General features: G+C 38.4%; 1 protein-coding gene across 1 annotated transcript in view; it reads left to right on the top strand.

Annotated features, from left to right (window-relative positions):
- The window catches only part of LOC137848260 (interleukin-6 receptor subunit beta-like), a 36,073-nt gene extending 15,170 nt beyond the window's left edge, over nt 1-20,903 (top strand). The window contains exons 5-16 of the mRNA XM_068667272.1: nt 511-677; nt 1,835-1,974; nt 2,804-2,945; nt 3,101-3,183; nt 6,004-6,214; nt 8,231-8,389; nt 9,437-9,559; nt 10,249-10,401; nt 11,164-11,307; nt 13,738-13,834; nt 16,011-16,074; nt 19,784-20,903. Coding sequence (XP_068523373.1) covers nt 511-677; nt 1,835-1,974; nt 2,804-2,945; nt 3,101-3,183; nt 6,004-6,214; nt 8,231-8,389; nt 9,437-9,559; nt 10,249-10,401; nt 11,164-11,307; nt 13,738-13,834; nt 16,011-16,074; nt 19,784-20,269 — 1,969 coding nt within the window. The 3' untranslated portion in view covers nt 20,270-20,903. The remainder of the gene's footprint in view (nt 1-510; nt 678-1,834; nt 1,975-2,803; nt 2,946-3,100; nt 3,184-6,003; nt 6,215-8,230; nt 8,390-9,436; nt 9,560-10,248; nt 10,402-11,163; nt 11,308-13,737; nt 13,835-16,010; nt 16,075-19,783) is intronic.
- Nucleotides 20,904-24,694: the final 3,791 nt, after the last annotated feature.

Raw genomic sequence — 24,694 nt, 5'->3', positions numbered from 1 at the left:
CTAACTGTGGGTGAAAACAATGAAATTTCTCAGACTTCTTGGGCCATTTTCATACTTAGGTATACTTAGGAGAAATCTACAGGTATGAGGACTGAGGTGGCATAGATTTAATTTCTTTGTCTTGTTCCTGCAAAGCATCAGACTTCAGTCAGAAGACAGGCGTGACACCATAATACACCACGTTTTTCATACCTTTGTGGTAATTTAGATTCATTCAAGGAATTTATGTATGTCCATTGTAGGTGGCAAGTAGATTTTATGAAGTAATCTCTAACCTAAAGTTATACCTTCTAAATGCTATTTACATTCAATTTGAAGTACAAGAAGGCCATACCGATTTTGTCTTGTATCACTCTGCATTATGAATGCAAAGAATTTAACATTTTTCCACCACACAACACAGATTTACAAGTTTAATTTAGCTAGAATTACTGGGGTACTGGAATTACATTTGCTGTTTCAAGCTGTTCAGAAGAGTTTGGTCTTCATTCTGATTCCTTTTTTGTGAAGGGAAAGAATCCAGAAACTTTTCAAAAGAAATACGTCATCACCTTCCATCACAATAGAACGAAAAAATCTCTTCATGCAACGCTCTGCATCTATTTGGATAGCGGTGAATTATGCCCATGACAGCTGTGTGAAAGGGAAGAACATCTCCTTAACACCAAGCAAAGCAGGTACAACATCTCCATGATTTATGTTACTTCAACATCCAGCTGAAACAGTGGTAGTATTTTCTTCAAAATTACTCTCAGGATCGTAACTCCTGATATCCTGATATACACATGTTCTTTTCACTAATTGAGTGTTGTTGCAGTTTGGCTTCTTTGGATGAAATCTTCATTGAAGTCAATTGCAGAAGTCTTTTTTTTTTTTTTTTTTTTTTTTTTTTTTTTTTAGTGGGAGCAGGACTTTAAAACATTTGCTAGACTATAAAATACTTACATCCCCAAAAATATATACTGCGAATATCTTTGTGTACCATACTTTACCAGCTTCCTCTACTCTCTGGTGGTTTTCCTAACTTCTTTATGGGCATGAAAAGGGCAGGCTGACTCAGTAGCAGGCATTTAAGGAATTCTTGCTATAGAGCATTAAAGTTTTAAGAAATGTTTTCAAGTTTCAACTATTTTCTCATGCTAGTTGCCTATTACACAGTGCTTGATGCATGTATGGAAATACATACGTAGGATGTATGGAAAAAGAAATCCTGTGAACTATGCAGTTTAGATATTTGTTCACAGGTTCTCTAGAGTATCAAATCACTGAGATAACTTCAAGATCCTCCCAAAGCCCCACCTTCTCAGAGTAATTATATTCCAAGTAAAACAATACTTCTCACCACTGACAGGCACTACCAGTACAACCAAATTATCACTATGACCTCCTTGGGAGACTTCTGGACACCTTGCTTCTATTGGAGGAGAAACAAAATGTATTTACATTTAAAATTACATAGCTAAACACAGTTGCTGAAATTGGAAGCCATTAAGTTCTGTAAACTTTTCTACAGAACATAGTTTTAGGAACTATTGACATTTTGATTTTGCCATTCAGACTCACTCAGAAGAGCACCTGTTTAGAAACAGGGTCTTCCTGGTATCAGGAGAAGCATTCACAAAAGAATTGCAAGAAGAACAATCCTGTTTTGTTGAAACCATAAAGATTTAGTAATAATTTATTTCCAGTCTTTTTAAAGCCTTGCAGTGTTCAGTATTCTGAGCCAAGTCTTGTATTTTATTTTCAGTGAAACACACCAACACACCTAACACATAATTACCAAAGCCTTCCTGCTTCTCTTGTATTGATAACATCTGCATATTTCCTATTTTAGGGAAGTGCTTGACACCATCTAACATAAATGCTCATCAGATCACAAACCAACTGAAAATAAAATGGGACATGCCTGCAACTCCTACACAGTATGAACTGAGATACAGAGAGGCACTCACAGAAACCACTCAGTGGACGCTGGTAAGTATTTCCAGATGCCAATTACTTGAGAACATGAGGTGCCTTACCATCAGCTCAGCAGTACATAGCACATATGGCAGGATGTAAACAGGATGTTACTGAAGAGCATTGAAATATAGATAGCGAGAAAGCATTACATTCAGTTTGAAGGCAAATCTCACAAAGATCTCTTAGTTTTGTTCTGACAGATCCAGAGCTGTATGAGAGAGACAAATTAATAGTTTTATAGAGAAAAATAAATAAATAAATAAATAAATTAAATAAAAGGAAGAAAAAGAAAGAACACTGTGTTAGCCGGTAAATTAACCAGACAATAAGACACAACCATCAACAGTGTCTTCAACAGCTGAGGATCTACAGAAGATATTAGAAATGAGATAAAATCCCAAGTCCTGGTTACACATCAAGTGATGGGCCATATTACTTTCTACGCTGGTATCATTAAATTTTCAGAATTATTAGAGACCAGACAACTGTGATATTGTTCTTCAGAATGCCAGCAAGTATCAAAGTTAAGTAACTGATAATTTTTCAGCACATATGCCTAATCCATTAAAAAAAAAAATATTTAGACCTACACTACTGCTTACATGTCCTGGCTGAACAGAGTTAGATCATGAAGAAGAAAACATAATCTTGAAAGAATGAACAGAAATTGGCTAAGATATATAGTAATTCTTCTTTTATGATGGGGACTGCTACTTCTGCAATCAGAATAATGGTCCTTGACTGAGTAAACAGTTAATATAAGACTATGCTTTATTATGTTTATAAGACTATGTCTTATGTTTTATCGCTGCCACATACATTAAACATCATTTATTTTTAGGTGCCCATAGAAAGCAATGCTGTCAACATCACTGTTTCGAATTTAAATGCTACAGCTTCATACATTGTTCAGCTCAGATGCATAGCCAAGGATGGTCTTCACTGTGTTTGCATTTGGAGTAGAGAGATTTTGGTCCCTCACAGTAAGTGAAAGATGGTTTCATGTAAATAAGCATGAGTGTAAAAGCCCTTTCCAATTTTATATCATAGGAAATAGCTTTGTCAGATACTATTGAAAATATGAAGATCAAACTGATTTATATGAGTGCATGTCTCCCTATTTTCCTATGTTTACCAGAGCTCATGAGCAAGCCAAGAATATCATATAATGCAACTACAGAAATCTCTCCAGGCAGAAGAAGTGTTCTTCTTAAGTGGGAGGTAATGTTCTCTTGAGTATGGGTCCCTTCTGTTATATCCATGCTATTCATTCATTACTTTATATGAAGAAAATTGTCTTTCTTATTTTATTGAGGCTACAGTGTATGAAGAAAAAGCATTGAATATTGAATTTGTGCTTCAAGATTCACTGAATTTGTGTGGTTCTGTGCCAGGTGCTAGAAACTAGCAAGCAAAAACTACACCAATTTATAAACTATTTATTTTTTACTTAAAATTATTAAAACAGCAATTTCTAGGCTCAAGTAATTGACAAGAATTAATGTCCTTTCCAGCTAACACTGAGAATTGGTGTGCCTCAGGCTTGTTTTAGAATTAAGCTTTTCTTGAATGATCCTTGTACGACTTAACATGTTCAAGCGATGTACATTGTGTTTGACATGTTCCTAAGGAACAGTCATATTCTCAATAGACACCAAAACTTTTCAGAAAAGCACTTAGTAAGTCTACTAATTTGCTAATTCAGAAGTGCAAATACATTATAATAAGGAGAGAAAAGTTGTTCTGGCTTACAAGAACATCTTTCATGTTTCCCCTAATGATATGTAAAATTGACTTTGCAAGTGAGAGGCTTCCCTCCTTCTGTAGCAGGTGTCATTACCAGCAGACTGACTACAGTCAATTGAACCAGCTGAAATTGTCTTGGTAAGAAATGGATAATTGACAGTCTTGAATTCACATTTAAGGGGGACATAGGCAATTTTGTTGAGCAAGGTGTACCTGCAGGTTTTCACATGGAAACTAAGGCTATGTAGATGCTGAGAGAAGGAACATCTACAAACTCCCAGAAACTTGCCATAGGGAATGTCTAAAGCAGAAAAGACAGAGACTGGCAGAGTTTTGATATATCAAGAAAATCCGGAAAGTTTTGTAATTACCCCATGTGGTTTTTGTAAGGGAAAGAAAAAAAAAATAGCAGAGGAAGTAGACACCTACGCTTCTGATTGGGATGAGATATCCCTTCTTTTCCTTTATCTCCTGAGAAGAAGGTAAAACTGCAAAGTAGATGATTCATTTTGAGATAAAGAAGTGGATTGTACGTGCCAATTTAAATGTTAAGACAAGAAAGCATTCTCCACTAAAGAGCTTTGAGTAAAAAATGTGTACATTAAATACAAAATCAAGGCTAGCACCTTCTTTCAGGAAATCTCTCCTACTAATCTAGTATACTAAATAAGATTAAAGTCCACATGGCTTCAGCAAACATTGAAGAGGCACAGAAAAGGAGTATACTCAAAAATTACAATGGTAAATGGAGAAGAAAAAAAAAATCTGCTGCCTTACTTGTTTAAGCCAATTTGAAATAAAAAAAGAAACAAAACAGCTTTAAAACTGTAGAGGCTAGCTCCTCTGTTCTTGTTAAAGTTCCATGTGTAAGCTCTACAAAGTTTAGACCAAAAGACACAAGATAGATGGCTTCAGCTCTGAACATCCAAGCAGGCATTACATATTGCTTTCCTCAATGGAAATAGTATAAGATCTCCTGCTGCACCGCACAGTGCTTGCCTTTTCCAGTCTCATGTTGTTAATTTAAGAAAGTTAAGTTCTGCTTGATTTTTCTTGTGTAATAGACCTCATATGCAACATATTCTAGGAATCATTTCTCCTACACACAATTATTTTCCACTTTCAAAGTCTGGTGACAGAACCATAATGATATTCCCCTAGCAGCTTCACCAGAACTTCAGATAAGGATAGTGGTTCGTCCCTCCAAATGCTGGGATAAACTTCTTTCATTTCCATTTTAAGAACTTCCACCTTTAGCAGAAATCCCTCTCAGCATGTATGTCTTTGCCTTTTATATTTGTTGACCATCATCCCATCTATGTTAGTTCAAATTTATCCAATTATTTCACTAATATAACTTGACCTCCTAGTTTAGTGTTCTCTTTACACTATTAATTCACTGCCAAGGTGACTAAGAAATAATAGACACACTGGATATCAGATGCAATTTTTGCACAGTTCCCAGACTTCCTTGTATTTCATTCAGTTTCTATCTAGACTGCAGTGGTTTGAATTTCTGTCCACTCTTTTTCTGGTCTGTCATGAAGATTAATACAATAAAATAATGAGTGAACCATTATCACCTAAAAATTTGTATCAATAGCTATATAACGTATTCCAAGGTTGTAGTGTAATTATCAGCATTTATCCTCAAAGCAACTGGATATCTAACAAAGTCTAGTAGATGAACATTCCCAGAGGCATAAACTTCAATTCAACACCTCTCATTAACTTTCAAATTCCTAATTATGAGGGGTATGTGTTCCAGTGAAATGTAGAGAATATTACGGCTGCTTCACTGCTGCTATGACTAGTTGGATGCACATAACTAAGATCCCAGTTAAGCAAAACACTTAAAACTGTGCTTAAATCCTCTCAAGTTAAGAATACTCTTAATATTAAGAAAATACTTTGCTTAATTGATTACTGAGAACCTAATTGAAATATTATCATTTTATCCCCATTATTACATCTGATGTTTTGTTTATACAATTCCATTGCTCTTGATTTTCCATACAGGACATAACTTCTATAAGATCATAGAATCATAGAATATTGGAGTTGGAAAGGACCCACAAGGATCATCGAGTCCAACTCCTGGGTACCCAAAGGACCACCCAAAAATAAATAAATAAATAAATAAATCAGACCATGTATCTGAAAGTGTTGTCCAAACCCTTCTTGAACTCCGGCATGCTTGGTGCCATGACCACATCCCTGGGGAGGCTGTTCCAGTGCCCAACCACCCTCTCAGCAGAAGACGTTACCCTGAAATAATCTTTTTCCTCTTTCTAGGTAATGCAAAGTGAGAACATCCTTGGATACTACATTGATGTTGAAAGAATACCCAACAATTGTAAGGACTCACGAAATCCCATCATTTTACCGGACAGAGATGTTCTTCTAAATCTCTCTATGGCTTATTATAGGGTTAATATTTCTGCCTATAACAATGAAGGAGAATCTCCACAGACCATCTACATTGTCCCAGATTCCTCTGCAACAGGTACTAACTTTAACATTTACTCAGAAAATTGGTGGAGAAGTTATATGATTTTGATATAAATTAACTAACAGACCAAGCAATTTAACATTCCTGTTAACATCACCAAGCAATCTATTATTCCTTGTATTTAACATAACTTGAAGGTATACTAAGTAAGCTGGTGGTCGACACTAAATTAGGAGGAGCTGTTGACTCCATCAAGGGCAGAGAGGCCTTGCAGAGATATCTTGGCAAATTAAAGGCCTGGGCAATCATCAACCACATGAAGTTTAACGAGAGCAAGCGCTGCACCTGGGACAAAGCAAACCTTGCTATACATACAGACTGGGGGACTGGAGGATGGAGAAAGGGATCTGGGGGTTCTGGTTGACAGCTAGTTGAATATCAGCCAGCAGTGTGCCCTGGCAGCCAAAAGGGCCTGACATACCCTAGAGTGCATCAGGCACAGCACTGCTAGCTGGTCGGGGGAAGAGATTGTCCTGCTCTGCTCTGCACTGCTGTGGCCTCACCTCAAACACTGTGTGCAGCTTTGGCCACCACAATATAAGAAGTGTCCAAAGGAGAGCGACCAGGATGGTGAAGGGTCTAGAGGGGAAGAGGTCCCTTGGTTTGCTCAGTCCCGAGCAGAGCAGGCTGAGGGGAGGCCTCATGGCGGCCTGCAGCTCCCTCACGAGGGGAGCGGAGGGGCAGGCGCTGAGCTCTGCTCTCTGGGGACAGCGACAGGACCCGAGGGAACGGCATGGAGCTGGGACAGGGGAGGGTCAGGCTGGGGGTTAGGGAAAGGGTCTGCACCCAGAGGGTGGTCGGACACTGGGACAGGCTCCCCAGGGCAGTGGGCACAGCACCGAGCCTCATTGAGTTCAAGGAGTATTTGGACAACGCTCTCAGACACATGGTCTGATTCTGGGGTGGTCTTGTGTGGAGTCCCCCTGATCCTTGTGGGTCCTTGTGGTGATCCCTTGTGATCCTTGTGGGTCCCCCTTCCAACTCGGGGTATTCTATGATTCTATGACTCCTTATTTTTATTTTTTATTTTTTTTAAAAGCTACAGAATGCATTGGTGAACAAGGGTGCAAGCACCAGATATCAGCCAACAATTAGTTTTTTAGATTTTCTAACACACATCCCTCATTACATTCTCCTTTGCCCTGCAAATGCATAACAATTCATTTTGGTCCTTACATTTGACAGCATCTCTTTCTTCTGATGTAATACATACTCTCACCTCAAGCCATCTTTCATCTGACAGCTACCTGTTTACTAAATTGCTGCCTGTTCTTCATGGCTCTCTCCTAGTATCTGTTCTAGATTTTATTTTACTTACAGGCAGGTTCTCTATACCTATGATGAATTACTGGGAAGATACTTGCATGAACTCTGCTCTCAGGATAAATTCCTTCCCTGCATGGAATTTTCCAGATATTTTCCAGATAAAATGGAAAATTTTGTCTGTCTGCCATAACATTCACCTCTTACACTACCTGACAAGTTGTTTCTTTTCCCCGTTAGTTTCACTCAGAAGGTGTTCCCTGGTTTTATAATCTGTCTTAGAAAACTGCAGAACTTTTAAAGCATTTTGAATTTTCTGGAAGAATATGAAATATAAAATTACATAGTTACAATATATAATTTGCCCCTTCTCCTCTGCCAGGTATAAGTAGCCTCGCATTTGCTCTATATGTAGTTGTTAATAGCAGTCCTCAGGAGGCTGTTTAGCAACGTCAGGCTGCTTCTTCTTGAGCCGTGGAACAACCATTTCCACACATACAATTGTAAGAAATTAAAGGTCACGAACATCAATTAACACTGGTGTTCCCAGAGACCACTGCAAAGTATTAGCTGCTAAATTTTCTTTATTGACATAAAAGTGTAGAGTATTATATGCCGGTCATCCTCACAATAGCTACTTAATGAAGAGTCTTGAAATGACTCAGAGCAAAAGACGGAAAGAGTGAAAGGGGGGAGGGACAGACTGCTTTCCTGTTCATTCAACTCTTATGGTACATTTGTTCACAGACTTGCCTGGCCAAATCAATGTTAAACCTCAGGGAACTGATGCAGTTGTCACCTGGACTCCAGAATACAGTCCAAAATGTTTTGTGGTTGACTGGGGTACTTGTAAAGAGGATATGCGCATGAAAATAGTAACTACACCTGCTGGAAATTTCACACTAGGTAATGGCACCAACCACATCTCCTAATGGAGGCACCATTTCATTTACTGGTTATTTCTGGCTGGGGAGGGAAGAATTTTCATCCTGTTTTTAAGAACAAACTGAGGATCCAGGTAAGCATGCCTTGTGTCTTTGTCCAGCACTGAGGCAGCATCTATTTTTACAAAACAACAAAGTGGAGGAAATCCTGAAGAAATGTAGCTAAGCTGCTGTTGTTGGTAAGAGGTCTCTCCTTCCCCAAATTTCAGGCAGACCTGTACACTACCTGCTGGATAACACTGTGGTATGAGAAAAAAAAAGCTTCCCTAGCCCCTTGGTAAACTTAGCTTCAAATACAAATTGCTCTGTTACAGACTTTCCCCTCTATTGTTTTTCTTCCCCATAACTGTACTTGTCAGAGCACAAATTCTCAACTCCAGTACTCTGGTTACCGAATCGGGCATGAAGATCTGCAGGCAGAGGTCAGTTTAAAGGATAGTCATCCAAAATCTTTATTAAAATCACGTAGTTGACTAATGCAAAGACCATTCAGAACTGTCTTTTATGTACAGCAGAGAACATTTAACTACAATTTCATGTTAATAAATGTAATGTTTTCCTTGGTCCTCCTGCAACATTTGCACCATGTTATATATAGTTGTTTTGCCTGCTTCTAAATATGCTAGTTTTTTTTGGGGGGGGGGAGGGGGGGGAGGAATATCTGCCCTTGAACTAAGGATTCTACAGCCATTTCAGTTTCATACCTTTCATTCAGCAGCTTAAGCCTTCCAGAGCATTATAGGTAAGTATGTCATCTTTTAAAAGCAAAACAGTGTTACATCTTGTTCTGCTTTTGAAATAGTTTTAATAAAGGGTTTAGAGGAAATGAGAAATGATGCATATACTTTGTGCTTGGTGTAATGCACTGTAAATTTATACTATGCTTTGAGGCTCAGAAAGTAAGAGCTGTATAGAAAAGCTACAAACTTGTTGACCTTCTTCCCTCCTTTTTTTTTTTTTCATTTATAACTTTTCAGTAAAACCTGATATACGTTTATTTGTTTTCCAGATAATTTGAAGCCACATAAGTTGTACAAAATAACGGTACATGCATCTGATGTTTGTCAGTGTGAAAATTTCACAAGACATGAAAAGACTTTTGGAGTGACCCACTTTTACTCAGTTGAAGGAGGTATTCCTCCCTTTTATATAACCTCATCCCTTGTATTTCTTTTTATGTTCTATCTGCAGAAAAAAAGAAAAAAAAAAAAAAGTCCTACACAATGTTTCTTTTCCAGGTGACTTAACAGCATTCTCCAGTTAGCACTGCCTTTGGTCCTAAGCGGCGATGCAATTGCAGTGAATGACCTGCATGCTGTTTCTTACTGACAGGTCCATAGAAATGATATTATTACACATGACATTACCAGAATAACTGAAAGAGGGTCCCTGAGTTACTGCTCCTTGTAGCTCAAGTTTAACAGTGGCAAAAGTCAGATTTTCCAATTCAAATTCAATGATGTCTTCTATTGCAACGTGAAATGAATACAGCTGTGACTGCTGGAGTAAAAGTGTTTGTAATGAGTCAGGCATATTTTCTACCTACTTGGGTATTGCTTAACCACAGAATAACAGATTGGCTTGGGTTGGAAGGAACCTTAAAGATCATTTAGTTCCAACCCCCCTGCCATGGGCAGGGATGCCACAAGAGGTTAAGATGAGGCAGTTTTACTCTATGGGATTTCTCTTTTCTCCTCCAACGTTGATGTAATATTTATGACAATTAGCCAAGCATCTCTCCAGGCAGCAGCTAGGTTTCAGTCTTGTATGTCTACTGCATAACTAGTAATGCAGAACTTAAATTATTTTCTGAATTTTAAGTTCCTAGGGCAGGCCCCACTAATGTGACAATACTTAATATCACAAAGCATTCTGCACTTGTGAAGTGGACTGAAATAGCTGCTGAAGACTGTTTGGGTTTTCTCCAGGGATACAGAATCAGCTACACAGATTCATCAGGGAAAAAGTGGCTGGGTAAGTGTCCATTGCTCAGAACAAGGGAGTAAATCGGAGTCATGACAAAAAAAAGTTTCATACAGAGACATTACATTCATACAGTATTGCACTGTGATTCTGCCATGTTGAAGGTATTCTACTGCACTGGTTGGTTAAATAATTCTAACTAGATGAAAACACACTGCACCATCTGGAAAGAAAGGCTGAGGCCTAAAAAGCAGATAAAGCAGAATACATGGACATTTTTCTAAACTAAAGTAATAGCATCGATATTGACCAAGGTGAATAACTAGTGATTACAGTAGTGAGAGTAAAGCAAAGGTCTAGTCTTGCAAATCTTGTTCAGTCATTGTTTACAGGCAGTTCAGATGCTTTTCTCTTTCCATGGTCAAAGACAGGACTTAACACACACATTATTCCCTTACTGCTATGAAAACCTGTCCTTATTTCAACTGTTACAGCCAGGAGTATTCATGAAAACCACTGTTCAGCAAATCAGGCCTATTGCCTATTATACACAGTCTACTGCACATATCACCAAGACATCCTGGTGTGTTAGAAAATCAAGCTTTTTATACCTGGAATCAAAATGCATGCAAGTATGTTGGAGAATAATAACCTCTTATAATAATCCAAAGAAAACCTGCATAGAGTGGCCTCCTCCTGATATGGATCAGGGCATAAAAATTTTGCCTTTTCCCCTGTCAGCTGCATTGTTACAGACTCAGCAAACAGAGATCACCTAACTGCCTCACACCCTAACTCCTACTGTGTTTTCAGCTGCTAGTGTCAACTCTTCTACCACAAGTTACCGTCTGACTGGACTTAAGGAAAAGACCATCTACCGTGTGCAGATTTCGGGATTCACTAATGCTGGAGAAGGACTGCCAACTCTTTCACAACCTTTCAGTACTCTAAAATACGGTACTGTAGAAGCCCTATGCTACTGTGTTGCCCATCATCAATCTTGGCTTTATACACCATTACATAAATAACTATTTGCTTCACCTTCTCTTTTCCCTGCTTTTCAAGGAGTAACAAAAGTGCTCATGCACAGGATCTCTTACCCAATCCTTGCTTTACTGATAGCAAATGCAAAATTGTTCCTCTCTTACAGTTATGTATATATTATTTAACTCTTATATTTCTTTACCTAACACACAAAGAAGACTTAGCTACAGTTTCTCATCTCTGAAACATTTTCTGCCCTTTTTTATGTTAGCTATTCACAGAACTTTATTTACTGCTTACTCCAATCACAGACTTCACCAGTTTAAATAGTCTGTCTGTGACTAGTTAAGTTCAGTAGTCTTTGTTCTCGGCAAAATCCTGAGCAATTGCATAGAGCTGATTTCCAGTTAGCCCTCTGAGCCATTAACAATAAAAAAGTCCCTCTTTCAATTGTTCCTACTGTGGGTGACACTTGATAAGATCTTTTTTTTTTTTTTTTTCTTCTAATAACTAAAGTACTTCTTTACTTTTACCAGGCCTGGTAACAACAGGCCTGTCAGTCTCACATCAGTCCCTGGTAAAATTATGGAGAAGATTATTCTGGGAGTTATTGAAACACACCTGGGGGACAATGCAGTCATAGGTCACAGCCAACATGGGTTCACAAGGGGTAGGTCCTGCTTAACAAATTTAATTTCCTTTTATGATAAGATCAACCATCTAGTTATCAAGGGAAACCAGATGATGTGATCTTTTTAGATGTCAGTAAAGCTTTCGATACAGTTTCTCATAGGATACTACTGGACAAGATGTCCAGCATACAGCTAGATAAAAACATCATACAGTCGGTGAACAACTGGCTCAGAGGGTTGTGGTAAATGGGGTTACATGAGGCTGTCAGTTAGTCACCAGTGGGATCCCCCAAGACTATCATTTAGGACTTGTTCTTTTCAGTGTTTTCATAAATGATTTGGATTGTAGGACTAGAAGGTGTTTTGAGTAACTTTGGTGTTAGCTAAAACATAGACTCTCAAATATTTTTAACACATTAACAATTAGACAATATAACACTGATGTAGACCCTTTTTAATTTTGACCATAGCTTCACTCAAGTGAAGCTTTCTACAAGAAAAACCCAAAACAATAATAAAAGCACAGGCTAAAATAATACCTGTCACAGGAAGAGTACTTTGAGGTATTCACAGATTCTTATGGTTTCTTACCATTACAGCAATTTTGTATTTATATCCCTTTCATTTAATACAAACAACTGAAGAGTCAAAAGTGCAATGAAGAAAGAAACAGGGAAGAAATTAAAAACCTGCTTTGAAATCAGCATTTTTTTTCTCCACATAAATCCTTTCTCCTGACAACACAATAAATCAAAGTGTTTCCCTTGGAGCGTATCTGCAGTATTTCTGTTCCATCCATGCTATTGAACATGTGTTAAGATAAGACTTTCAGAGTTAATGCAATATTTTTAAAATGTAAGTAATTACAATGAATTTAAATATTACACTCACTATTTCCACTTCTCCCCAGTATTTCACAGGTTACTTAATCTCAGGTTTCTTGGTCATAAAAGTCTTTTTCATCAACAAAGCAATTTGTAACTTTTCAAATACCTTTTTAAGCAAACTTAAGGAGCTGTTCAATTTTAAAAGAGAACTTTTTTACTGGAGAGTATATGGGAAAAGAAATAGCAAGCAGTCATTTTGCAAACATGGTTTATCAGCAACACAGCCATGCACTGGCCACACTTTCCTGATGTTATTTTGAAACTTTTGTCTTGGGGTTGCTGGTGGAGAGATCTATAACATGAGCAGATCTGTTAACATGAGCAATAGTGGATGCAGGTACATAGTGAAGCCTGAAAAATGGCTGACTGAGGATAAAAGTATTTTAATATTCCAAATGGGTGAAGCATGTCATCTACTAAATAAATATATGTTACTATTAGCATGACCAGGTGGAGTTTGACCACAAAAAAAAAAAAAAATAATAAAAAAAAAATCCTGACACATTAAATGTAAATTTCAATTAAATCATTTCCTACCAAGTCAGACCTGCAGCGGAGGCCTGACCTGTTAAACAAGCCAGAGTTCACTTACATGGGAAGTAGGTATGCTTCTTTTACTATACAGTGTTTATTTTTGAATTGTGTATTTAAGAGCTTGGCATGTATCAAGATCTCTTAAAAATAATAAAAAAAAATAATTGGAAGCCTCGGTATGAGAAATCCCATATTTTGTTTAAACTAAATTTCAGTTACAGAAATACCAGAACATGTGTTAAATTTCACGTTTGGCCTATTTCTCTAGTGAAGGCAATAAAACAAAATCTTCATACTTGATACCATAAGTTTGATTCCATCTTTCTTTTCTTTATTTTCTTTCCCATCAGATAAAGGAGAATTTGAAGGTTTTATGATTGGCATTTTCTTCAGCATGGTGTTTGTTTTAGTTTTTGCACATGTGATTTGTTCTCTGGTGTTTAAAAGGTAAGAATTGAATATTGAATAATGCTATTAGCAATACCTCACTTTTACTTAACTCTAAGTTTCATAACACTGGCTTTTCTTTGTCCGTGCAAGCCACTCAATTCAAAAGCCCCAGACAAAAAGGCCACTCTACTCATTTACACAATGAGAGTATTTACGAACCAGTAACAAGCTGATTAAAATACTTTGTCAAAAACCTATGATCTTTTACTTTTGATAGAGTTACCTGACTACTTCCTGTCTCAAACATTCTTGAAAAGAGCATGGATCATTTCTCCCAGTAGAAAATAGGCTATGTATAAGGAAATAAAAAGAGTACATTTAATTATTTTACTCTTTCATTCCTAAATGATGATCGTGCATTTTCTATTGAAATACAAAGGTGAATTCCACCAGCATACTGAAACCAATGTTGCCATCTGAGCATTTCCCTGCAAGCCCATTCAGATGTTAACTGTACAAATTATACATACAACCCATAATGGGAAGGAGAAATCAATGGATGAGTAGGAAGAGGAGAGAGCAATAAGGGCACCTACAGGATATGGACAAGGGAAGATGTCCTCTTACCTCAAATTAGTATGAGGTGCTGGTGCAATATTACATGTATGTACTAACACTGAAAGAAAAATGTCTTACATAGTAATTGGTTTTAATGCTCATTTACTCATAAGCTTATTTGCATACAACCATTCATATTACTATTATGATATCCTAGAATGCCACTTGCCTTTTTTCTCCCTTTAAAAAGCACCAGCCTCAGATGCTGAATTTGAAGCTGTTAAGAAGGGACTAACCAGCTACACAAAAACCCTCTTCATAGGATCAGAGAAGAAATCAGATAAATCTGATCAGATAAATCTACTGCATCAGACTTCACAGCAAGCTTCACCTCAACAAAGACGTAGTACCTGACCTCTAATAAAGTCTAGATTTGACTCTAAGACTAGACAACACTGAAGTCAGCACAGAGGCAGGGTGATGGCCTAGATAACCTTGTGCAGTTTCTCACAGATGTGTTGATTTTTTTTTTTGATTTTTTTTTTTTGTATGGATATGAGTCATTTCCCAAAGGTCCCTTGGTGCAGCTCTGACAGCAGCTGCTGGCAGGGAGAAGCTCAGCTGGAAAATGCTGAGTAATGCTCTCCAGCACCCCAGGGTGGCAGGAGTGATGGGCACACTACCACTGTGGTCTGTCCTCTCCGAAAGGGACAGGGAGGACAAAGCCCCTCACCTCAGCCTGATCAGTGCTGAAAGAGCCAGCTGGGCCTTGCCCCAGCCCCTGCCATGGCTGCCCAGCATCACTGCTTTCCAGACATTCACAAGCAGCCCTTGCTTCATGCCTTTGGTGTGGAAGATGAAAGGCAGCTTCTTCTCACCCAAGCTCTCAGCAGCAGCCCCAGGGCCTCCTCTGCATGTACCCCAATGGTGGTGACAGCCATAGGATGCTGAAGAGCCTCGTGGCATGCTGCAAGTTTTGCTCTTTCTGAGCCCCTGAGTTCAAGGAAGGAGCTGGAAAGTCCAACCCTCTGACCAGAGGGCTGCAGACAAGCAGCCAGATGAAACCAATATGAATGGCTCCACTCTGAACCCTGCTGTGCTTTACAACCCCCAACCTGGGAGGATGAAGCTCTGAAACAAACGTGGATTTTGATTTTACAGCAGGTTGTTGAGGATTATCCCTTCATCTACAGCTGTGGCAGAAACAGTTTGGTAGAGTTATGTTTATGCTTGCATCAGATGAAATGGTGAGACTGTAACCTGTCCCAGAAAGAGCTCAACTCAGACCGTGAAGGAAGAGCAGGAGCCACATTGCTGTCCCCATCCCAGCATGCAGGTCCCAGGGACAGCCTCCTCCAAAACAGCATGAAAGCTAGAAATCTGTATTTTTGTTTGTTTTGTTTTTGTTTTGTTGTGTTGTGTTTTTTTTTGTTGTTGTTGTTTGTTTGTTTGTTTGTTGGGCGGTGTTTACTTCACTAATTCAGCAGTTCAATACAGACTAACAAGCTTGGCCTTCGTTTCTTAATTGGCAGTGTGGTTAATAATCATTGTAGAACATCTTTTTTGATGGTCATGAAAATACCAATAAAATGTAGGTAGGAATGGCAGTTAATTTAAATGTATAGGAAATGTAAATCAATTAACCTGACAGTAAACTTAAAATATTTATTTGCAGGTTGAAAATATCATGCTGGCCCAGTGTACCGAATCCAAGAAACAGCAGTGCAATACAAGACATGGCAAGTACTATTCCGATGATGTGAAAAAATGCACAAGGGAGATCTTTCTGACTTATTAATCACCAACACTAGTGTTTTGTTTTGTTTTGTTTTGTTTTCACACTACAGCCTAATAAATGTCTAATTGCAACAATTGGGAAACAAGGGTAACATTAGAAATACAGGACACTGGGGAGTTGTTCAGACAGAGACTTTTAGTAGAGCATACTTAAAGGCATGGTTGTTAAAAGAATAAGAAAAAGTTGAATTGGGGGAGTGGTAATGTAAAGGGAATTGTTCAGTTCTCATATTCAGTCACTTTTCAACAATTGGAACTGATAATTGAACACATTACTCAAAGTAGAGAATAAGTAATACATTGTGGCCTAATGTATAAGGTATTTTCTGGAATCCAGTCTTCACCCTTCAGTCTCTACGTGCTTCTGGAGCAATCCAGGGCTTTGGCTTGTCAGCTGGTAGCTGTCTGAGGAGGCATCTGTTAGTCAAGAGGCACCATAGTTCAGTAGCATGTTCAAACCTTACCCTACCCAATGATTTCCCATGTGTTTCAGTAAAGCTACCTGAATTTCAGGACTAACAAAGAGCCTGGAAGTTAGCTAGAAACCATGTTAATCATTTTTGCCTATTAGTGACCTTCCTTCCACCTTCCTCTGTTTGCCTCCTTCTTTTGAATAAGAAGTGCTTCTGCTCCAGTTTTTGGACATCTCAGTTTATCTTCCAAGTCTCAGGCTGCCAACCATCGTGTCTTTAGAACAGGAACCTGTGCTGCTTTCCTTTTAATATATTTTTGACTTTCCTGGCAGACCTGAACTTAGTTTCACACTTCTAGATCTAGTTTCTCAAGAAAACAATGTGAGCTTTAGCAAAGCAGAGGTCTATCTATTTAGGACAAAAGTGTAGCAGAAAAAAGCTAGCCTCCATAAATGACCAAGTGAAATACACATTTCTCCGTGGATCCTGACAAGTAGAGGTAGAAATGCATCAATTCCTTGTTCTCAAGCATTAAACTGATAACAGGAAACATATGCCATTGTCAAGCTGAGCTGAAGTCAGGATCCGGAGAGTTCAACGTTACATATTCAGATAGGAGAAGGCAAGAGCACAATTTAAGACCAGACCAGAAGCTGGAAGGTATCTACAGCCAGACACAGTCCAAATATAGGACACCAGAATGAAACCATTAGCTAGGAAATTTAAGAAGGTGCTGACAGGCAGCTGGTAATCAAAAGGTTAGTTGCAGATCAGCATTGCTTTTTTCCTTTGTATAACAAACAAACAAAAAATCTGAAATCTGTCCTTTCTTGTTTTTCACATTTAATTACGTAGGAACAGTCTGTTTTCTAGTAGGAGCTGCAAACACTCTTGTACACATTAGTGAGACTGCAGGCATGGTGAGGGCATAGTGCTGTGTTGTAACGGGTAAAGAGAAGTAGATGAAAGGGGCCTCAGTTGTAATTTGAGGACATGAGCCCAAGGCAGCAGGAGTCAAGAAGATTTCTGTAAGCATGCAAAGGTTGGCACAGAATGTGCTTTGATATTGTAACTACTCAGGATCTCAGAGGTGGGAACAGAACCTTGTCCTGCTTTGTCAGCCCGTGTTGGTCCTGGGAGATGGAAAGTCTATCACTGATGCTTTTTCTTCTTACCCATGATTATAAAAGACAAAAGCTCACACAGAGCTTACTTTAGATTTGTTAGGTATAGCATCAGGGATGCTGTTCATAATGAACATGATTGTGCAGGTACATATCACACGAGTCTTTATTCAAAACAAGACAAATGCTGACTGTGCAGAGGGGGTCTGCTCATCCCATTACAAGTGCCATTTAGAAAAAATACTGATATTTTATGCAGGATTGCTGAGACTCCAAAGAACAGCGCACTCGTTTTCCAGGTCAGAACAGAAATTATAGGAAAAAAGTAAATAAAAATACATCCCTATTTATATCTTGCAAAAGAACTGTAAGAGTTTAAACAAGTTTAGGGCAACTGAGGAGTTAAAAGCAGAGGCTAGTATGTATGTCACAGAACATACCATCCTGGCCATAATTTTTAAAATATTACAGCAAGGGTGGGGAAGCCCAGAAAAACAATCGAAGTGGAAAATAAAGATGCTTGGCATTGCAAATGGTTCTCCATTTAACGATCCAGAATTTGCAAAAGCTTGTAACCCAGGGTATACTTAGATCGCAGCATGGCATTAAGATGAGTAACAAACTGTATGCTGAGGTTTACATCAAAAGTTGTTTTGGCTGCTGTTCAAGCTGCTGCCTTTTTGTAGTAGCACATTGGTAAAACTTTTTGAAAGCTGTGTCTCAGAACAGTACATCCTGAAACCTACATTTTATCAGCGCTGCATTTTCTCCCTAGTATACAGAAAAGCAAGAAAAACTTTGCATAATTATTAATAATAGAATTACAGAATGTCTTGCGTTGGAAGGGACCCCAGCGATCATCTAGCTCCACCTCCCCTGCCATAGACAGGGACACAACCCACTAGGTTGCTCAGGGTCTCCTCTAACCTTGTCTTAAACACCTCCGGGGATGGGGCATCCACAACCTCTCTGGGCAACCTGTTTCAGTGCCTCACCACTCTCTGAGTAAAAAATTTCTTCCTAACCTCTAATCTAAATCTCCCTTCTTTTAGTTTAAAACCATTCCCCCTTGTCTTGTCATTATCTACCCAAGGAAAGAGTCCTTCTCCATCCTTTATATAATAGCCCTTTAAGTATTGAAAGGCTGCAGTGAGGTCATCCCAGAGCCTTCTCTTCTGTAGTCTGGAGCCTCAGCTCTCTCAGCCTTTTTTCATAGGAGAGGTGCTCCAGTCTTCTGACCAACTTCATGTCCCTCTTCTGGACTTGCTCTAACAGCCCCATGTCCTTCTTGTGCTGGGGGCCCCAGCCCTGGATGCAGCACTGCAGGTGGGGCCTCACAAGGGCAGAGCAGAGGGGGACAATCCCCTACCTCCACCTGCTGGCCACTCCTCTGTTGGTGCAGCCCAGGATGCAGTTGGCTTCTGGACTACAAGCTCATACTCTCGTCTCATGCCAAGCTTTTCATTCACCAGAACCCCCAAGTCCTTCTCTGCAGGGCTGCTTTCAATGAGCTCTTCTCCTAGTCTGTATTCACATCAGGGGTTACCCTGGTCCAGGTGCAGCACCCTGCGTTTAGACTTGCTGAACCTCATTAGGTTCATGTGAGCTCACTTCTCAAGCCTGTCCAGGTCCTTTTGGATGGCATCCCTTCCTTCTGGTGTGTTAACTGCACCACTCAGCTTGGTGTCATCTGCAAACTTGCTGAGGGTGCACTCGATCCCACTGTCCATGTTGTTGATGAAGATATTAAACAGTACTGGTCCAAGGACAGACCCCTGAGGTACCCCTGAGGTATACCACCTGCCACCGGTCTCCATTTGGACATAGATCCATTGATCACCACTCTCTGGGTGTGACTTTCAGGCCAATTCCTTGTCCACCCATTGAATATATATATCTCTCCAATTTAGAGACCAGGTTTAGGGAAATAAATATTCTCACTCATGTTTATAAAACCAATGTAGATGAGTTAAAACGTATCAGTTAGCCATATTATATAGGCAAGACCAGGCTATCTCTTAGCTTTATTCTTCTGATATTTATTTCAGTGAATAGCCAATTGCACTTTGCTATGGTAATTTATTGAAATTATACTTTCTCCTTTTGCCTTGCAGACGAATTGGAAACCCATTTCAAAGTCACTGCTTCAGGCCATGACAGACAATGATACTACCAGCCTTTATGTCATAGAGCATGAAGCAAAAGTTCCCTTGAAGTTAGAGCACTTTACGGATGGTGTAGAAGTCAGGAAGTGTGACACCTGTCAGTCAAAAGAATCTACCAATAACATAGACATAAATATAAGACACAAAGAAATCCCTGAAAAAACGGTAACAAGTGAAAAAGAAGGAATCATTTCCATTACGGTACCACTCTTGAGTGACTACACCAGCATGGAGTTCAGCCAGAAAGCCCTGATGAGTCTAACAGTGAAGCTACCTGCAAGAGTTGCTCATCCTAACCTGGAAATGGAACTAAGGAGTAAGCCAGCACGAACTGAACATCAGGTTTTGTTTGCTCCCCAGGACTACCTCAAACAAAGCCAGGTAGTATTTTTGCCATCTGTACCAACTTTGATGGGACAAGTCAACTTGAACTGACTTGTCAATTTGCATACTTTTCCTTATCAAAAATTCAATTTCCAAGACCTCTGATCGTTGAATGGAGGCATTAGGACAGTGAGCTTGTGACAATGGTTATGTTCTACTTAATGAGCTCCTTGGTGAAATAGATGGGCTATATAATTAGATTAGCTGTTTCACCATGGTCATTCTGGGCAACTCCTACTGTCTTAACACAGGCAAAATTTTCAGGGAACTGTATGAAGAACCTTCTAGTAAGGTGCATTTCCTTGCTAACTCCTTCAGTGCACTGAAGAAGCCATTTCAAGTCTTGTGGCCTAAAAACAGTGTTGTTCCAGTCTTCAGAAGAGTTCACTAATTAGTGTGACCAGTACAAGTCTGATTTTAAAGGCTGCTTAGCTCTTTAGTAAAAATTCTACCAAAAGTGCCTACCATGACAAAGAGGCTCTCCAGCTGGTCAAAGCTGGCTGAACAAAATTGTGAGAAGCATTGAATTTAGGAATGGGAAGCAATGCTTTTCCACCTATTTAAAGCACTTGATCTTAGATGAATAGTGCTGTGTAAGTGAAGATGATACCAAGCTTAATCATTATTACTGGAGTTCTACTTGCATTAAATTAAGGATATTTCTTCCTATAAAGACAGAAATACATTTCTGTTCTCTTGTGAGATGTAGCTGCAGATAAAATTTCACCTTGTATGCAGTAATGAAATCTGTAGAATAGACTTTGAGAGCTGTATATGTAGTTCAGTTAGTCTTCCACGACAGTTTGCATAGAGAAGGTGTCATTGAAATATAGGGACAATAAGGGTCTCCTCTTTCTGATCTATATCTGACTGCATCACATATCTGTGCAACAGAATGGGTCTGAACTGGTTTTCCAGCTTTTCCATTTCATGGTTCTCACCCATAAAATCTGTAGCCATTAATGGTTTGCAGTTATTGTAGAAGACCCAGTTTATTACTGTCTACTCTAGTTTATGAAACTTTATTGAGATTTACTGGAAAAAAAAATATGAGTTTATTTTATGGAGAAAACAGTTGATCAGCTCTACACTAACCATCGGATGTTCCTGAGACATGTATCTTTTAAAATTCTCTCATTATAAAAGTGAAGGATGGTTCTCATTCACTCAAATGTTTCAAGACATATTAGGCATTATTAATTCTAGATTAATCATGTTTGCCAAAAGATCAGAGAAATTACAAATCCCCCACTTGACTAGTTCAATGAGGCCCACGGGATTTTTTTTTAATTCACAGTTTTTACCAACCTGTACTTGACTGTGAGTTTTGCATCGCTCTTTCTTAGCACATAAAATGCATTGTTATGTCACCACCCACCCTTATTACTTCTTCTTATTCAAAGAATGGATAACAGCAACACTCCCCAGACCATCACAAAAGTTTAAATAATCATCTTTTAAATGTCTTTCATCATTTTTTTTAATGTTGATCAGATGTCTTTGCCTCATTTGAATTTAGGAGAATTCATTTGATCCTGCTTTTAGCAAGGTAGTTGGTACTTGTGATTTCTAGTAGAGGGGCTGAAATGAATAACTATTATGGACAATAAATTCCCCCAGTCATGCACGATTATTATCATGTAGCCACCTGAATGCAGTCTAAATTGCCTGTTTCCCAAACCTAAGAAATTTCCATGTCCCTTACCAATAATGTTTCTTTCATTTCTGGTCAGAACTACTTATTTTCCTGGTGCAGTTAATACCATCAATAATTCACTCGCCCCTGTAAATGTTGAATTCATTCCTTCTTACTTTGTACCTACTAAAACAGCACATATTATTATATAATGTAGAAAGTATAAGGTAAGCAAATAGAATCAAACTAATGACTTGTGAACACTTTCAGTGAATAAAGTGGCATTTATATATGAAACTCAAAAGACAGTCTGGGCTTTTGACCCACTGAGTATTGTCTTAATGATATTAACTATTGACTGACATCTTGCTAAAGAAAATGCATTTATCAGGGTAGGAGAATTTCATTAGAAGTACACATGGACCTATTTGCTTGTAATATAAGTGAAGGGTATATTTTAATCTCAGTTATAAAGCTCACAGTATATGTAATTCTTTATTGATCTCAGAGCAATACCACATCCAATACTTATATTATGGATGCAAATCATATATTTGGAAGAATGGAAGTTACATGAAAAATCCTGGTATGGAGATTAGTTATAAACAAATAACTTCATCATGAAATATCCTTTGAGAACAAAGAATTAATCTTGTATGTGGAGAGAAATCAAAGACTATACTTGCTATTCTCATCCAGTCAAAAGGGACACAGACTTGGAGACACAGAGTGTTAAGGTCTTAAAACTAGGGGCAGCTAGTTTAAAAATGTGTGTGTGTGTATTGACTGCAGAAGGCTGCCTCTACTAGTAGTTGTGCAAGATTTTTCATTTTATTGGGTGTACTACTGTCAAGTGTTTTCAGTCATGTTTTCAGCTTCGGTATCGTCAACTGCATTAAGAGGGAAATTAAAACTAGAGAGGATCATAAATCCCAAGGCATTTGAATATTTCCTTTTTTTAGGCAGCATACAGTAATAACTCCAGATGACCACTGTTAGCATTAGTGACAATTTAGACTTTATGAAAGTTTAGACACTTGACTGTAGGCCTGGAGATACATTAAGCGTAGTGATTCATAGCATAGGGTAATATACTGCAGGGTTACAGTGTTTTAGCATTTCATATTCACAGAGAAATTAATGTAATATTCAGTCTCTAATATAGCCTGTATATTAACCTTCCTCTACTGAGCAGTGGAGGAGGGTTAAAAAAAAAATCCAGCATCATAGTATAGGACAATAAAAAAGAATGAGGTAAAATAGTTGAGCGCTGAAGGTATGTGATCTCACTATATTCATATAACAAAGGGTAACATCTGACTGTGTGTCACCATTTGAATAGGCAGGATATGCACCAAGTCTAGATAAGGTCTATAGCTAAATAATCACCTTAATTGCCAGCAGAATAGCGCATGATGCCAGAGAAAGAACAAGGCAAAGGTGCAAAACCTGTTCCGTGGCAGAATAGCTTCCATACCTACATTCCTGAAAATAGAAAGTGTATCTAGTAAGATGCAGTCAAAAATTAGGTAGGCAACCCAGAAAAAGAGATTGTGGATGCACATTGCTGAGCCAGCTGTGACACCAAAAAAGTACAGTCATGGTAGTGATTAAAGTAGCACCAGCAAAGAGCAAAAGTTAGTAAATATATGCTTTTTGTTTAATTGTTTGTTTGTTTTTCTGGTAACAAGATTAGATCTTTTTTTTTTCTTTTTTTTTTTTTTTTTTTTTTTTTTTTTTTCTGGCATACTCTTATATAGTATGGACAAAGCAATGTATTTTTCCACACTTTTTTATGCTTAAGGTGAGACTACAGTACAGTAATTAGACAGCACTGAAAATTATTACAGTGCTTCAGATAGATGTATAGCTACTTGGCTTGGAACAGTAGGTTACAGAGCCTTTTTCCTTCTGTATTAACTATCAAATAGAATAAAAGAACACAAGAATATCTATAAATTCCCTGAAAACCTAAGCTCTTATGAGTACTTTGACAACCTTAAAAGCCACCTTATAGCACAATGGCATCTGCACTTGAACATAGTCCTTCTGAAAGCAGAGAGTACAGGAGAAGCCTAACAATCCAAGTCAACCTCAGATTGTAACAAAATTGTTACAAAAACTGTAAAATAATGAACCATTTAATTAAAGCCCTTTACTTACAAGATAACTTGTCTCAGAGTTTCCTGATTTGTGTTGCAGGCTCTTGATCTGCTTTTTTTTCCCTCTCTCTCCATCTTTGTTTTCTCGAAGAGCTGTATTTTCTTGAAGAGCTGTGTTTCTGCTGCCTGGATTATGTTAACTGTGTTTTAGTTAAGGTGTTGATCAGCGCTGTATGAAAGGGGGTTATAAAACTCTGGACTGTTTGCATCCGTCACTTTGGAATATGGCTTACAGAAGATTGCTACAGAGACAAATTACTCAGTGCTTATTGGGAGAATAGTTTCATCCTTGTATGTATTTTATTTCTACAACAGAAGCATCAGTTTGACTGAAAGAACAGAAAACAACATGCTGTGCTAGAAACTGTAATTCATATCACCTTTCATATTTCACATTTCATATCACCTCACAGAAGGAAACTAACCAAAGAAGTTATCTGGATTTGTTGAAGTAGTAGAGATGGGCATGACAAAAATGTTGACTACCACAGCAGTAGACAGCACAAGCCAGGGAACTTGTAATGACACAGGTTTGGGTCTTTACTGAAGATACTGGAGTCTAGTTAGGCTGGAGGACATTAGACCCACTATTTTACCTGAAGAATTGTAGGCTGCAGCTTGTTTTTGATAGATGGTAGAACGGAAATGGATAGCAGAACACTAAAGCTCTTGTAAGTA

Source organism: Anas acuta, chromosome Z (genome assembly GCF_963932015.1).
Source record: "Anas acuta chromosome Z, bAnaAcu1.1, whole genome shotgun sequence".
NCBI lineage: Eukaryota > Metazoa > Chordata > Aves > Anseriformes > Anatidae > Anas > Anas acuta.
This window is presented reverse-complemented; position numbering and strand designations above follow the sequence as displayed.